The sequence below is a fragment of the Coturnix japonica genome, chromosome 7, assembly GCF_001577835.2.
Source record: "Coturnix japonica isolate 7356 chromosome 7, Coturnix japonica 2.1, whole genome shotgun sequence".
In the NCBI taxonomy this organism is placed as follows: Eukaryota; Metazoa; Chordata; class Aves; order Galliformes; family Phasianidae; genus Coturnix; species Coturnix japonica.
The window spans coordinates 8177912-8191862 of NC_029522.1; the positions used below are offsets into that span (position 1 = coordinate 8177912).

General features: G+C 44.1%; 1 protein-coding gene across 1 annotated transcript in view; it reads right to left on the bottom strand.

The window, feature by feature from the left end:
• ABCA12 (ATP binding cassette subfamily A member 12) overlaps positions 1-13951 on the bottom strand; it is a 77043-nt gene that overhangs the window by 4920 nt on the left and 58172 nt on the right. Inside the window, exons 37-48 of the mRNA XM_032445977.1 lie at positions 13404-13497; positions 11751-11878; positions 10761-10848; positions 9356-9461; positions 7101-7155; positions 6502-6679; positions 4714-4829; positions 4001-4160; positions 2406-2674; positions 1729-1939; positions 763-872; positions 86-230 (exon numbers count right to left, since the gene is read on the bottom strand). Of these exons, the coding sequence (XP_032301868.1) occupies positions 86-230; positions 763-872; positions 1729-1939; positions 2406-2674; positions 4001-4160; positions 4714-4829; positions 6502-6679; positions 7101-7155; positions 9356-9461; positions 10761-10848; positions 11751-11878; positions 13404-13497 (1660 nt within the window). The remainder of the gene's footprint in view (positions 1-85; positions 231-762; positions 873-1728; positions 1940-2405; positions 2675-4000; positions 4161-4713; positions 4830-6501; positions 6680-7100; positions 7156-9355; positions 9462-10760; positions 10849-11750; positions 11879-13403; positions 13498-13951) is intronic.

Sequence of the window (13951 nt, forward strand, 5' to 3'; positions counted from 1 at the left end):
CATCTACGTTGACAGACTAATTAAATCAGTGTAGAGGCTCCTGATAACTAAAAAATGCTTCAAGTCAGGCCTTGGTGTTACTTACTCCTTTGATCTCTCTCTCTGGGATGCCATGGAGTCTAGCATAGTAATACATGTGCTCTTCCACCGTCAGCAAGTCATCTAAGGCATCTTCTTGAGGACAGTAGCCAAAGAGAGACCAGTGTGCCTCGGTGATGTCATTCAAGGACCTTTGTAAGGAAGTAAGCAAGTCATTTTAAACACACCAAATTGCCAATGCACTCTGGAACCTCCAGCTTCCTACCCCCCGCCCCCCCCCCAAGCCTTGAAGGAAAATGCTAAGAATTTGCAGATCTTCAACTTTTAGGCCCTCAGCTCTGCAAAGACCTGTGTTTGTGAGCCACATTGTCTAGTACATAGGTCACCAACTTCCATTACCCCTTCAGACAGTGCAGCTGCCACCAAGCCTGCTGCTGTTAAAGAATGCTTGGGGATGAGTCCTTCTGGTCTGATCCCGTCTAGTGAATGAAGTGGAAGAAACACCACTGAGAACAGCGAAGGTATGACAGCAAATGCAAACTCTAATGAAGAAACTGTGCCATTTTCGAAGGGTTACATTCCTTGCCTTATTTATTTTTGCTGTTTTGAATGTTTGGCTTTGTTTCAAACTTTCTTACTTCCTTTTCTTGGCCATTCAGCCTTATAAACTGTTCCCATGTTGATTAGTTTATGTGCCTTCCCCTGAAATCACATCTTGCATACCCAGAATGATCCTGGACCCGCAACCTTCCACTGGATGCTCCGATATCTCCTGTCAGCATCTTAAAGATGGTTGTCTTCCCAGCTCCATTCACACCAAGCAAGCCAAAGCACTGGGTTGTGAGAAAGAAAGGCAGAAATGTAACCATGCTGTATTTATAACGGAAGAATACTGCACTGAGATGAGTGCTCAGTGCAGTTTGTCACTTCTTCTCTCTGGCCTCTTGAGCAAGATAAATTGCAAGTGAGGCAGAGATACTTGGAGCATACAAACATTATAATGGTGGTTGTTTATGGTACAATATACTGCAGCGTATAATAGGACCGTTTGTTTAATATGGTGAAGAATCAAGGACATGTCTCTAATAGAGTCATTCCTTTTACTGTAAGGTGCATTTTCACAGTGAACCTCCCTGACAGGCCAAATCCTGCTCATCTCATTTGTGCAAACCTCCCATTGACAGGAATAGAGCTATTCATAGGAATGAGGTGAGTGAAGTTTGCTCTGTCATTGGTAAAACCTTAACGTGACACAAGATTTCCGTCCAATAATCTCACTAATGCACTACATTAATAAGATTAAGAACTGGCTCCCTGTAGTGCAGTTCCGTATCTCATGCTAAAATCCATATTTTATTGCTATGGCCGGAGATATACAACTGAGTGTTGCATGAGCAATCACCACTGTGCTGATAATTACTATTATTTTGATATCATTAACACAGATGAGCTGACTTGAAAATACTTCCGTGCTGGGACACAACCAGAGGCTCATCCCCCACCTCAGGTCTGTGCAGGAACAATATCTGTGCACAGGGCCATGCAAGGTGAAGGAAGGAAAAAAGAAACCAGAGTGGAACAAACCACTCCAGTCACACTGGGACAGAGGCAAGGACTGGGAAGAAGATAATGGTGGGATTCTGGACCTGTCCCAGTGTCCCTCCCCATAGCTTTAACCAACTTGCTTACCTCTCCGGCAGGAATCCCCAGGCTGATGTTTTTCACGGCCACAATGCGTTTGTGAGGAAGGTGGTAGATCTTTGTGAGGTTCTGAAGCAGTACCACATCAAAGTCAGCTTTGCCAGACTCTACTCGGATCCTCTCTGCCTGAACATCCCCATCTTCTTCAGCCACAGATAGCAGAAGTGGGGCTTTGCCATGCACTCTGTCAAACAAGAACCTAAGGGGAGGAAATAGGGTTATTATGCCCTTATCCTTTAGCGGTCACAGACAGCAGTAGGTCTGTATGTTTGAGGTACTGAGGAGACTTCTTGTGAGATCCCAGGGCATGCAAATATACACAGGCTTGCAGTTTTTATTCTCCTATTAAATCTTTTCAGGGAATTCAAGAAAACTCAGTGTTCCTTTGATGCCTAATTTTTCTTCCTATTCAGCAAATATTCTGAGCTGGAGCAGGCCCTGCCTTATTGAATACACACTCATGGTGCCAGGGACAGGTTCTTGCTTCTCACTGGACAAAAGAAGAGGCTCTCAATGAGCTGACTCCAGCTGAACACCAGCCCACCAAAGCCAGAGGCCTGAAACAGGGACAACAGCCTGAGCCAGTGATGGTGCGAGAACCCAGAATGAACCCACTGAGTGATGGCTTGATCCATTCTCACCGAGATACTCCAGATGTTACTTACTCCAGTGTGCTGTTCCAGACCTTCTGAATCATCCCATCGTGAACTGTCAGACGAATGGCAAAAAACACCGTGCCCTGGATAAACATGGCAAGCAGCTTGGATGTGGTCTTGTCCAATTCAAAGGTCTTGTCAGGGTAGTCCACTCCATAGGCTTTCAGGAAGCCCAGCAGTGCCTGATCCTGAGACAGTTCAATCAAGCCATAGCCAAAGCAAAATTGTGGGAACAGAAGGAATGCGTGCCTTAAGTTTTCAGCGAGATCATGCAAGCCCTGGGGGTAAAAAAAAAGCAACACCACAAGAGCACAGTCACTGTTTTTATTCATGGAATAAATTCATAGGTTTCACTATGGAACTGAAGTGTAACAATTACATTGGGATTTGCTTGTGTCTCAGAGCAGAGATAAATTGAGAGCAAAGAGCTCTAGAGACAGCTCATTTCACAGACACAAGGTCAGAAAAGTCAAGAGGCAACTCGGAGGCTGTGATCACCCATAGTAAGCAGCATCCAGTTCCTGTTGCAGGAGCTTAGTGCATGCAGCAGCCAGAAACCTACTGATGAGCCTGAGCTGAGTCCTGCAGCTGCCCAAAATTAGCATCACTGCACCAACCCACTGCAGAGTACTGCCTGCTTCCAGCTCCACTCCTCTGGAGCACTGTCCTATCCATTTTTCTCAGACAAACATCCCCATAAAACACAAGATCTGGCTCTAATAGACATAAAGGCTTTTCCAGTTAATTCACGACAAAGCATCTGAGTGCACAGTCTCCCAGCTATGTGCTCTTGTATGCAGGGATTTGGTACATCACCAGCAGAAGAAAGGACTAGCGCACACAGCAAAGTGGAAAGGCTGTACATTTGTACGGGGACAGACTGACTCCCTGCCTCTGGGGCACAGAGGGATAAATGCAGATCATATTCTTACATCACTAAAATCTAGGGGGCTGCTTAGCTACAGAGCAAAATCCAACACAGCTCTTGTTTTACAAAGCAAGTGCCCTTTATTTAAAACAAACCAACGACTAAATATAAGGTGTACACTTTGCATTTTATTCCACTGATTCCCAGGGATATCTCTATATAAAACAAGGCCTGACATTCTGGAGTCATCACTGCCTCAGAGTCATTTTTCATCCTTGCAGTGAGAAGGTGATTGCATTACAGATCAAGATGACAGACAGCCACTGCTGGGCTTAACGCAGCACACTTCACACTCAGTGCAATGAAATCTAGTTGTCGCTCTCAAGTTTGTACTGCAAGAATTGAGCAATAGTTTAAATTCCCATCAACCTTGCATCAGACATCCATGCCTTCCTGCCTTTCTCAGCAAGGGCAGTTTTTTACCTCTCTTATTATATTCTTCCCTCTTTCACCACCATGTTTTGCTGGGGGAGCAGATCTACACAAACAAACAGGATTTGTATGTGACTCACACCCTGTCAACAGGGAAGCCCCTGTAGTCTGAACTTCCTATCCTCTGCTTGGCTGAACAGAAATACCTTGAAACTAGCCAGCTGCTAAGGACCTGACCAAAGCTACCAAACTCAAGAAGCCTCCTGCTGTTTCACTCAAGCCTTTGTGTCACTGGGATTCCTACCTGGTCTGTAGCCTTTTCTTGGGAGAGCAGAAACACGACAGAGTGCGTAATGATGGTATTGATGCCAAAGAACAAGTTGACGCAGACATAAACGATGAAGGCCATTCCTGTCTCCTTGAAGACTCCAGCCAGCAAGTACATCCATGAAAACGTTGCATATCTATAAATCCCCAACAGCATAAGGAGCAATTGAACAGTAACTCAAAGAGCAATTGAAAACCAATAACTAAAGTCTTCGGACAACTTAACAGTTCTGTCTTGGCAAATGACTAGATTCCTCTAGTACAGGAACTTAATGGAGGACAAATGGCTTGATATCTGTTCGAATGGGACAAGTTCATGATACGTAGCCCTGGCTGAAAGCAGAAAGACTGGGCCTGGAGGACTTAAAGTTACGGAAACAATTTTGCCAAGTTTTCCAGAGGTTTTGTTTTTGGTCTGTTTGTTTTCCCCTTGTTGCATCTCAAAAGTTCACAACAGTTCAGTAAATATCTGCTTACAGCCTGAGCTGCCACCTGAGCTTGAATGTTTTGTATCCTCACAAAGATCTTGCAGGCATGACAATAGCTTAGCTCACTGTTCCTGGAAGGAGTCACCACTTGCTAAGTAGACACTGAAGAAGAAAGCCCACATATTCCTCTCTTGGATCCCAAATCACAGCAGCCTGCAATATCCAGTTCCTCACTCTGATATTTAAATTGCTTCACACTTACCCAAAGAGTAGCAACAGAAGAAATACTGCCAGTAAGTTATTGTTGTTGCAGAACGCTGGTATCTGGAAGGATGAAATAACTCCTATGGAGAGTCCAACAGGGATCATAAAAAGTACCTGTAGAAAGATATTACAAATATGTTATTAGGACAATAATTCTCAAGAATTTTTCTAGAAAGACACAGAAGCAGCAAAGTCTGAACTCGGTCCCACTGGTGTAACCAAAGGAAACAAAATACACATAAGTGTTTCAGTCTTATTTAGGAAGTCTTGCACTTGAACCCAATTTGAATAGGCTAAATGTTAAGAAGAAAAAAAAAAAAGAGAGAGAGAGAAAAAAAGAGGAAAAACAGACATAAATGGAAAAATACCCCTTGGGTTTTTTTTTTCTGTTAGCCTTGCAGACAGCCCAGTTCATTGCTCCCTGTAAATCCAGTCTCCCCAGTGTTGTGTCAAGCTATTGACCTCCCATGTGTCTGCCTCAAGAGGTTCCTCTTTTCCTCAGTTTTGGCATTTAACAGAATTTCCTGGTGGGGATTCACTGAGAAATATCAAGTTGCTGAGAGTGCTGGATTAGTTTCAGCCCACTGAATACTGATTGTGGCAGGGACTCCGGGGATGTTTCCACAGGCTGATTTACAAATATGCAGTGCTAGAGCAAGGGTTTGGACCAGGGAAGGAGAAACACACCTGCCCCATTCTCCAGCCCCCTTGTCATGATGCGGGGAGGCTGTGCCAAACCAGGCCACAGCCATGGCTGACAGACCCCAGGGGATTTCAGCCCTTAGCTCTGACTGCATCAAAGAGGCACCGGCCACTCAGACACACTTGCAGAATTCCTATTTTCAGAAATGGATGCTGTTGCTGGGATTTTAGCACTAGCAGAACTTCACAGCTGGAAACTCATAGGGCATGTGGAGCTGATCACCATCGTAGCACAGCTGGCAGTGCCAAAGCTTGTGAGCAGAGATAGTCTGCACTTGCAGATCTCTAGCTTTGTACGGGTTTGACATCATGCACCAAAGATAATTCCTAAGACACAAAGCACTTTAGTCTACAGATACTGTGCGTGTGATGCTTTCCAGCAGTGCTATTAACCCTCTTTGCCACAAAGAAACTAAAATTCAGAGAGTACAAGGGCATGTCTATGCCACATAATGCAGCACAGTACTGAGGAGCTCGGCTATCTCTAGGAATGCAGTAGTAAATCTATACAGCACCATGCAGCACTCTAGAAAGCAGCCTGCTCGTGACTTGGAAGGCACAGAGCTACATGAGTATCTTTCCTGGCTTAAAAACCTTTACAATAGATAGAAAGCATTCAACTAAGCAATGGATTTTGCCCAGTAGAGAACTGTCAGCTGTGAGATGTCTGCTAATGTCAGTCCCCGTGGTGGCAGGGTTCCCAAAACAGCTCCGGTCTCAAGCCCCAGATCTTTTCCCCAGATGAATAGTACCCACCCAAAAACTCATGCACTCCTGTGAGTTAAGAAAAAAGCCGCTTGCATGATAAAGTTGAAATCAAGCCCTGGCCTGTTCTGTGCTGCTCTCATATAAATGTGCTGAGTGTTTTGCATACACTCAAGAGAGAAGGAATGCCTTTGCTTAGCAAAATCCAGTGTTGCGGTTCACATTTAATCGTCTTCAGTGCCTTTGAGAACAATTACTACACAACACTCTTGGTAGTGATAATATTAATAAGTCTAAGTCAACCAACTTTAAACAAAGAACTTTTTCACCTCCTGCTGCTGAATGCCACTCTCGATGCATTTAAGTTTGAATTATTTACCAGATCATAAACGAAGTTAGTCAGCCAGTAGCTTGTCATCCCAATGCCTGAAATATGCTGCAGTTGCTTGGCTTTGGTTTGATGTTCTTTTACCACGTAGAGCACGAAGCTTGCCGTTGTGATAGAGTAGCCAACCAGAACAGACATTGAAACTATGATATCAAGTAAGCTGTTGAGCCTGGGGAGAAAGCAGAGAAAGATATATATGGTGAGTCGAAGCAATAGGCTTCCCTTGTTCAGTTATTTAGAGCTCAGAAGCGTAAAGGACCTGATTCTGTTCCAGTGTCCTTTGTTGGTGGTTATTATGTCTAGGAAAAAAGGGCTTAGAGCATTCAGTCACGTGAGTGCTGTAACATCAATCAGGATTGTGACCCCCAGATTTATACAGAATCCCACAAGAAAAAAACACCCTAAAAAGAAACATCCTGTGAGCATACAGAGTGCCACTCATGAATAAAGGCAAGGAAGGCAAGATGAGAGCAGTTTTCACATTTGGAGGGAGATATTTAGTAATTTAGGCTGCTTAGTGATTTCCAGGAAGCAGACTTGCTTCTTTTGAAGCTAAACAATTCAGGCATCAGCCAAATGAATCTTCTTACATTACTTGTTCTTGACTTTGTCCTCCGGGATATGGGTGAGCTGATAAGAAAATACCTACAAAACCAAAAAGAAAATAAAGGTTAAAAGTAGCTGGCTTAAAGTTTCTTTCCTCAGTTCTTGAGGGTGACAGTAATACAGAGGACTGAATAGAGAAGAAAAGCAGACCCAAAGCTGTTTTTGCTCTATCATCTTGGTGTGACCTTGGGCAGGATTTTGAGAGGCCCTGTTTTCCTGTGACTCCACTTTGATGCTCAGCAGCTATGAAATTCAGACCCTAGGCCTTGCTTCGGTACCTGCCCAACTTTAAGGGCTGTATCATTCACTTCAGCAGGAACACTTCTACAGTGAGGAGAACAATTTTGTCTCATGCAGCTGAAACAAGCAAAGAAAAACATTTTGTCCAAAGGAACTAATGGAAATTCCTTTGTTCAGAGGCAATCTGTGCCCATAAGTCTGTCATGGGGAGAAATCTGGGGGGCTCTGTTGGGACAGTTCCAACCTCCAGCGAAGGCCAGAGCCTTGGTCACACCAGCACCTGGGAAGGGCTTAAGATTCAAAGGTTCCCTAGGAAATACATTCAGTGTGGGAAAAAATCCTCAGCCTTGTCATCAGTGAGCAAAATGGAATGAAAACCTGAGGCTGATGATAGAGCCCCGCAAACAGCCAGAAAATGTTTTCCTTCTCTAAAAGAGGGGCAAAGGAAGATACCGTCTGCCTAATCTGCTAATGCTTCACTATAAAGCCATTTTCCTGTGCTGAAGCTTAGGCTAGGAGTCAGAATTTCCATTTCAATGCTTACTCTTTTTTTGTTGGTTGGGATTGAGAGAAGAGAAAGCACAATATACGTAAGTCAAAAGCTATTATGACTCGCTTAGTGACAGGGTAAAAAGCTCTTTATGTATTTTATTTTTTCAAAAAGATATGCTAAGTCAAACGTACTAAAGCAGGACTGGCACCTCTTTCAAACTGCTGAAACGACAACACACTTTTATCTGGCCTTTTCAGTGCTTCTTAAACTGTCATTTATTTGTCACAACAACAAATAGATTTAGCTGCCAGGGATGTACCACGCAGACCGTCTGTTCAATTGTATTTCAAACTGGATTTACACTACCCCAGGGGAGCTATCCTCATCCATTCATTTTATTTCCCCCATTCTATGAATTGGATCATTAGTGGGAAGTGGAGAATTATCTGCCTGGTCGTTCACTACTAAGCATTTCATTCAGAAAAAAAAAAACAACAACCAAACCAACCACGCATACACAGCAGGACAGATGGAATAAAAACTGCTGCTATTCTTTCCCCCTGAAAATTGCTTTTTTGCTGGTACCAGACTTTCTCTGTGAAAACTTTCTGACTGTTCACATAAGCTTTTGCTCCCACTATGGCATGTGCTGGGAATTCAGAGATGGGGCGAGCATCGCTGCTTAATAATTCAGCTGCTTTGGGATGCTCATGCTGCTGGAAGCTCCTCTCTCCGCACCCTGGCAGGGACTGCAGCTTCACCACGTGCTCTTGCAGTGCATACAGAAGAGCTTGAACCTTCTGACCTCAAGGGCACCCTGCAAGTCTCCAAAGCACAAGCCTCTATTGATAGGATGGCGGTGGAACCAAGGCGCTGCTTTTGCTTGTTGCAAGGGGAGCTGCAGTGCATCAATATGTGGAGGTGGGGAGAGAGATGCGCTGCTTTGACTTGTAATCAGCATTCTGCTGCGTCTTGAATTCATGGCATGGCATTCAAAGCTTCAGCAGATGCCTTTTCCATTAGAGTTAAATTCAGACACATCACTGAGGAATCATAGTCTCATGAGCAAAGAGACACTCTCAAGCTATCTCCCTGCCACCTAGAACAGCAGGCACCTGAGGTGAGGGGGCTTGGCATGGCTGCAGTGTGGCTGGAAGGACAGCATTTGTCACAGACAATGAGTCAGGGGAGCATTCTGCAAACACTCTGAAGCAGCCTTTTTATGCATAAATAAGAGGCACCAATCAAAAGTACCGTAACAAGAAGCAATAAATCAACTAGCAACTGTTGACACTTTTTGGATGAAGCGAGTGTTTTACATAGGAACAGGGGTCTTCCCTCTCCAGCTCCCTAGGGCCTTTGACAAAGACAAATGGAACACGTGATTTATTCATGTTTCTCAATGCTGTTTTTAAAAGAATCTGCATCATTCAGAATTTTAAAGTGACCTCACTGAAGTCCCCCCAGTCGGGAGAAATTACCTGTTCACGTGACGGGACACCTTACCGTATCTGGATGTCTCATTATTTGGCAGATTAGCTCGAAGAATGAAGTTGTTCAAGCTGTTCAGATAGGCTGGAAGGCTGTGATAACCTTCGGGATTATACCACACCTGCACACAATGGAGAAATTGAAACAAATTGGGAGATAAATTGTTACTGATAACATTTTGGTTTGTTCTACTTGCACAAATGAATCAGTCCATAGCTGTTATCTTAAGCCATAAGCTCTACAAGCTGAAGTGCTGTGATTAAACCACATCAGGTACCAGATGAGTATAAAAGCACATTTCACTTAAAACACAAGTAGTCCCATCAGCTTCATTTGCCTTCAGAGAGAGAAGAAAAGCACTAACTGGGTATGTGACATAATGCTACAGATATGTGGTTTCTTCTCTGTCAAACACCAGCTTCCCTTGAAAGCAAGTGGGAAAGAGACTGTTTTAGGGCAGAAAATACAGCCCTTCTCATTCAGCAACAGCCCTTCCTACGCTCACGATCACCTTCTGCCAAAACTATGATAAACTCTGAGGACTGAGGGCAGAAATCAGACCGGAGGAGATGCACTTTATGGGGATTTACCTTCTTTAGGAACAACTTGCAGTACCCAGATTAGAGGTGTAAGTTACTTGCAAAGCACAAAGGGCTTTGGCTATTAAGGTTACAGGCTTAAATACAGCCCACAGCTCCCACCTTTATATATCTTCAAGTTCTACATGCTCAGTGATTTTATGCTTCTCGCCCTAGCAGAGCAAGTACTGCTAAAGAAAGAGAGGGCTGGAAGTCAGCCTTGCTTCCAGTGCTACCAAAACTTCAGGTATCTAATCTGACACACAATTAGCAAATAGCAGGAGCTTTCTGATCTAGAATTGAAGGGGTGAAAACATTTGCAAATTGATTACACGAGGTCTGAGCATTAGCAAAACAATTAGAAATGAATCCTGTGATTCCCTTTGACTGGGAACACCTCTGAGAACAGCGCTGCTTTTGCAATAACACTTTCCTGGTAAGCTTGGTTTAACGTGGAAACAACAGGAACTCATCTGCAATTCTCTCCTACCTCAGATTTCAGCCTTGGTGCCTTTAATGCTGATGTGTTACAACATTTTCACTGAGCAGAAACAGAGAAATGGGTAAATCAGAACATACAAGCCAGCCCTAGCAAAGCTATGTACATTCTCCTGTGAGATAAAGGTGCCACGAACCGATCTTTTCACTCCTGGGTAATAAAATTATGACAGCAGAAAAATTGTTTCCTATCAGCAAGAGAAGTCAGACCAATAAAGAAGAATGGGAAGAGGAGAGGAAATGAACTGAAAGTCATCTCTCCCATGCCAAGCTGCAGATTTCAGATGTTTTCGCTCTCCTGAAACATCCCCCGACTCAACATCACTCCAGTGGAAGTTAGTTACCTTAGTCAATGTTCTGTTGGGGGGCACTGGCTTGATGTCAAACTGGAGATCTCTTGTCAAAGGCATCCCAAAACTCCAGCCACCATACCTGAATGAAAAATCCAGAGAGAAACGCACTGTTACGCTCACCCAGAAGCTGTAACAACATGGCTACTATATGCTAGCATGGACTCTTCAGAGGCAAACGTGCACTGCGTGTCGCCACAGTCTCAATTGTAGACTGACTTGAAAGAGAACTCATCCCACTACATGGTGTGAGAAATGCCAAACCAACAGTGCAGCAGGAGCCCACATTTGGAGAAAAAAGGGAAACAAACTGTGTTATTACAAAAACTGCCTCAATTTGAGAAGTGTTTTGGAGATGCTTGCTTACCACTTTGAAACAAGATTGCTTCTTTCCCAGAAGATGAGCAGCTCAGGTTAAATCAATGGACAGGTGAACATACTCCTTGACAACCTCAATGGCAGGCTATTTTTGCCCTACAACATGCTGTGCAGCTGCATTGCAGGCTCCAGACAAAATAATAGTTCTAACAGCCCCATGGTGCAAGAAAACACTTGAATTCTAACTTCCCTCCAACACAAGCATTTGTTTAAGTGAAGTGCACACCAAGACTCTTCAGACAATTAAACCTAGAGGAGAATCTCTCCCCAGGGTTCACTTCATGACAAGCTGTGTCAGATTTTCCTCTTTAGAAACATTTCTGAGCCAGACAACAGCTCATCTGTGGCCCCAGCCACCAGCTCATCAGGTGATGGACATGCTATCCCCAGGTGCTCTCTGCTGTGATCAAGCAGAGCACTTACACAAAACCTTTATCTTTAACTCTGTGCTTCTAGTGTATTTTCCTCCTTCCACTAGATACACAGAAGCTATCAGCAGAGGGGTCCTGCTAAGCCCTGACTACACCACCCCTTCTTTAAGTACAGAGATATGATAAAGGATTCTCGCAGTGCAGTTCAGAGAAGGACTGGAGATGCACAACACACCTTTTCTGCAGGAAGTCTTTGGTGGTTGCCAGAATGTAGGTCTCCACGTCGTGCCCCGTAACGTTATAAAGCATTCGTGTAGAGAAGGTCCTTCTGTGAGGGGGGGTGTAGTTTTTCTGTGGGCACGTCTGAGAAGAGACAAGGGAACAAAGAGATCAGTGACTGTGCTTTAACTGTAAACTTCACACAGCAGGACAGGGCTGAGAGCTGACAACGGTGACATTCCGGTCCTGGGACCAACACTTACAGCTGGAGATCTTCAATCCACTGTGCCAAGACACACAGCATCCAACCCTGTGTGCTGTTCTCCATGTATTTAGAGAGGTGCTTCAAAATAACCTTTGCTTGAGTCTATACGTCAGATTTACTGACATTAGTGAGACCTTGAAATGTGCTTCATGCTAGGTAGGAAGATTTTTCCTGAATTAACTCTGATCCCTTTTAGCAGAGCTTCAGAGTGACTGCACTGACAACAGCAGAAGGCAAAACAGCTCACGGAGCACCAAACTCCACGGTGGCCTCAAACTCTCATCTTGCATTTCACAGCGGCTACGCTTTACATTTTAACTGTACTGTCAGTCATTGGGAATATTTTTCAGAGCTTCAGAGAAACCTCGGATTAGTCCTGAATATATAATTTAACACACCGAGGGTCAAAATTGCACTGACTCTTTCATAAGGTTGAAACGTCCTACACCGGGCAGCATGCTGTCTGCTTCCTTCAGCTCATCCATAACAAATATCCTGGCCTCCCCTGTTGTGTATCTGTTCAAAACTCTACATCAGAATACACAAAACAGCTGCCTTCATGCTGAGGAACACCTGCCTGTGCCTGCTAGAGGTGAGAATCAGCTTTGAACATTACCCTGACATAACAGGGAATTGATGCCAGTACTTCTAACGATGTGAAATTAAGTACATGCCCAGTAAAGTGCATAAAATGGCTGTGCTTTAAGAAATGCCTGGGAACTTCTGACTAAGTACACGCTTTATCTTACAAGCAGTATCATGCTGGGCCTGGAGTTTGGTTTCCTTCTGGAATAAAGCTAAAGACAGGTGAACAGCACTGTGGGGAGGACAGTTCAACTTAAACTGGATACGTTAAGTTCTAACCTTTTTTGGTCAGAATCTGCCTTTCCCCAATATGACACCAAGCTCGTCAGGACCCACATCTGGTCCTATACATACTACTGCAAGGCAAATAACTAATACTATTAATCACCACTGTTCGTAATGTGGAATGGTGCAAAAGCAGATGGATCTAGACTTTGCATTAAGTTAAATTCTGAAGAGCAAACAGCAATAATAGCTGTGCTTTCATATAATGACAGTGCTGTATGAAATGCAATTTTCTTCTGGAATATACACTCACCTCTGCTAAATGGGACAATCATACAGCATTCAAAGACACCATTAAACCTTTTCCCACAGAGGGGAGCAAGGCAGATACACGAGCATGCAAATCTTCTGAGGTTACAGTTTCCTTTCCTGTCCCCAAGCTGGTGCACATTCAGTCATTATCCAAAGTACAAAATCAACAAGACCAGAGAGAGACAGGTGGGATTTTGAATGCTGAGTTCATCCACAGATCCCCACTCACAACCTGCTCATTTCCCACCAAACTCCTTCTCTTTTGTTTTTTTTTCAATTTACCTGGATGCCATCAGTGCAGTTGCAGGCAGAATACTTTGTTGAGGGGTTTCCATTGGTGATCCACGGGCCAAGCATGTCTTCATTTAAACACTGCCTGAAAATGAACACATTCTCCTCTGAGGGTCCCTGTAGCCAGAGGTGCAAATGCTACTGAGATGGCAGTAAGTAGCTTTGGCAGAAAAGGGACCTCCTTTTGTCTGCTCTGGAAATACCTGTCCTCCTACTAATTTGGTAGAGATCCCTCAGCACAGTTCCCCTTGCCTGGATTAATTCAGCTGATTAGAAAGAATTCAGACACTGCTTCATTCCCGCAGTGGTTGGCCAAAGCTAAAATCATCTTCCAGTGCAGAAAATAAGGGGCTACACCTGGGGAGTGCTGCAATGGGCCATACTGACAGCAGCCACTACAGATATTCAGCATCAACATTTGCGAGCTGATGTGAGGCACACTTGAGTACATAAGCTGCCGAGGATTGTACTACTATTGAAAATTCATCCTCAGAACCCCAAACGGTCCAATTCTCATGGCACTGCTTTGATTTTGTGGA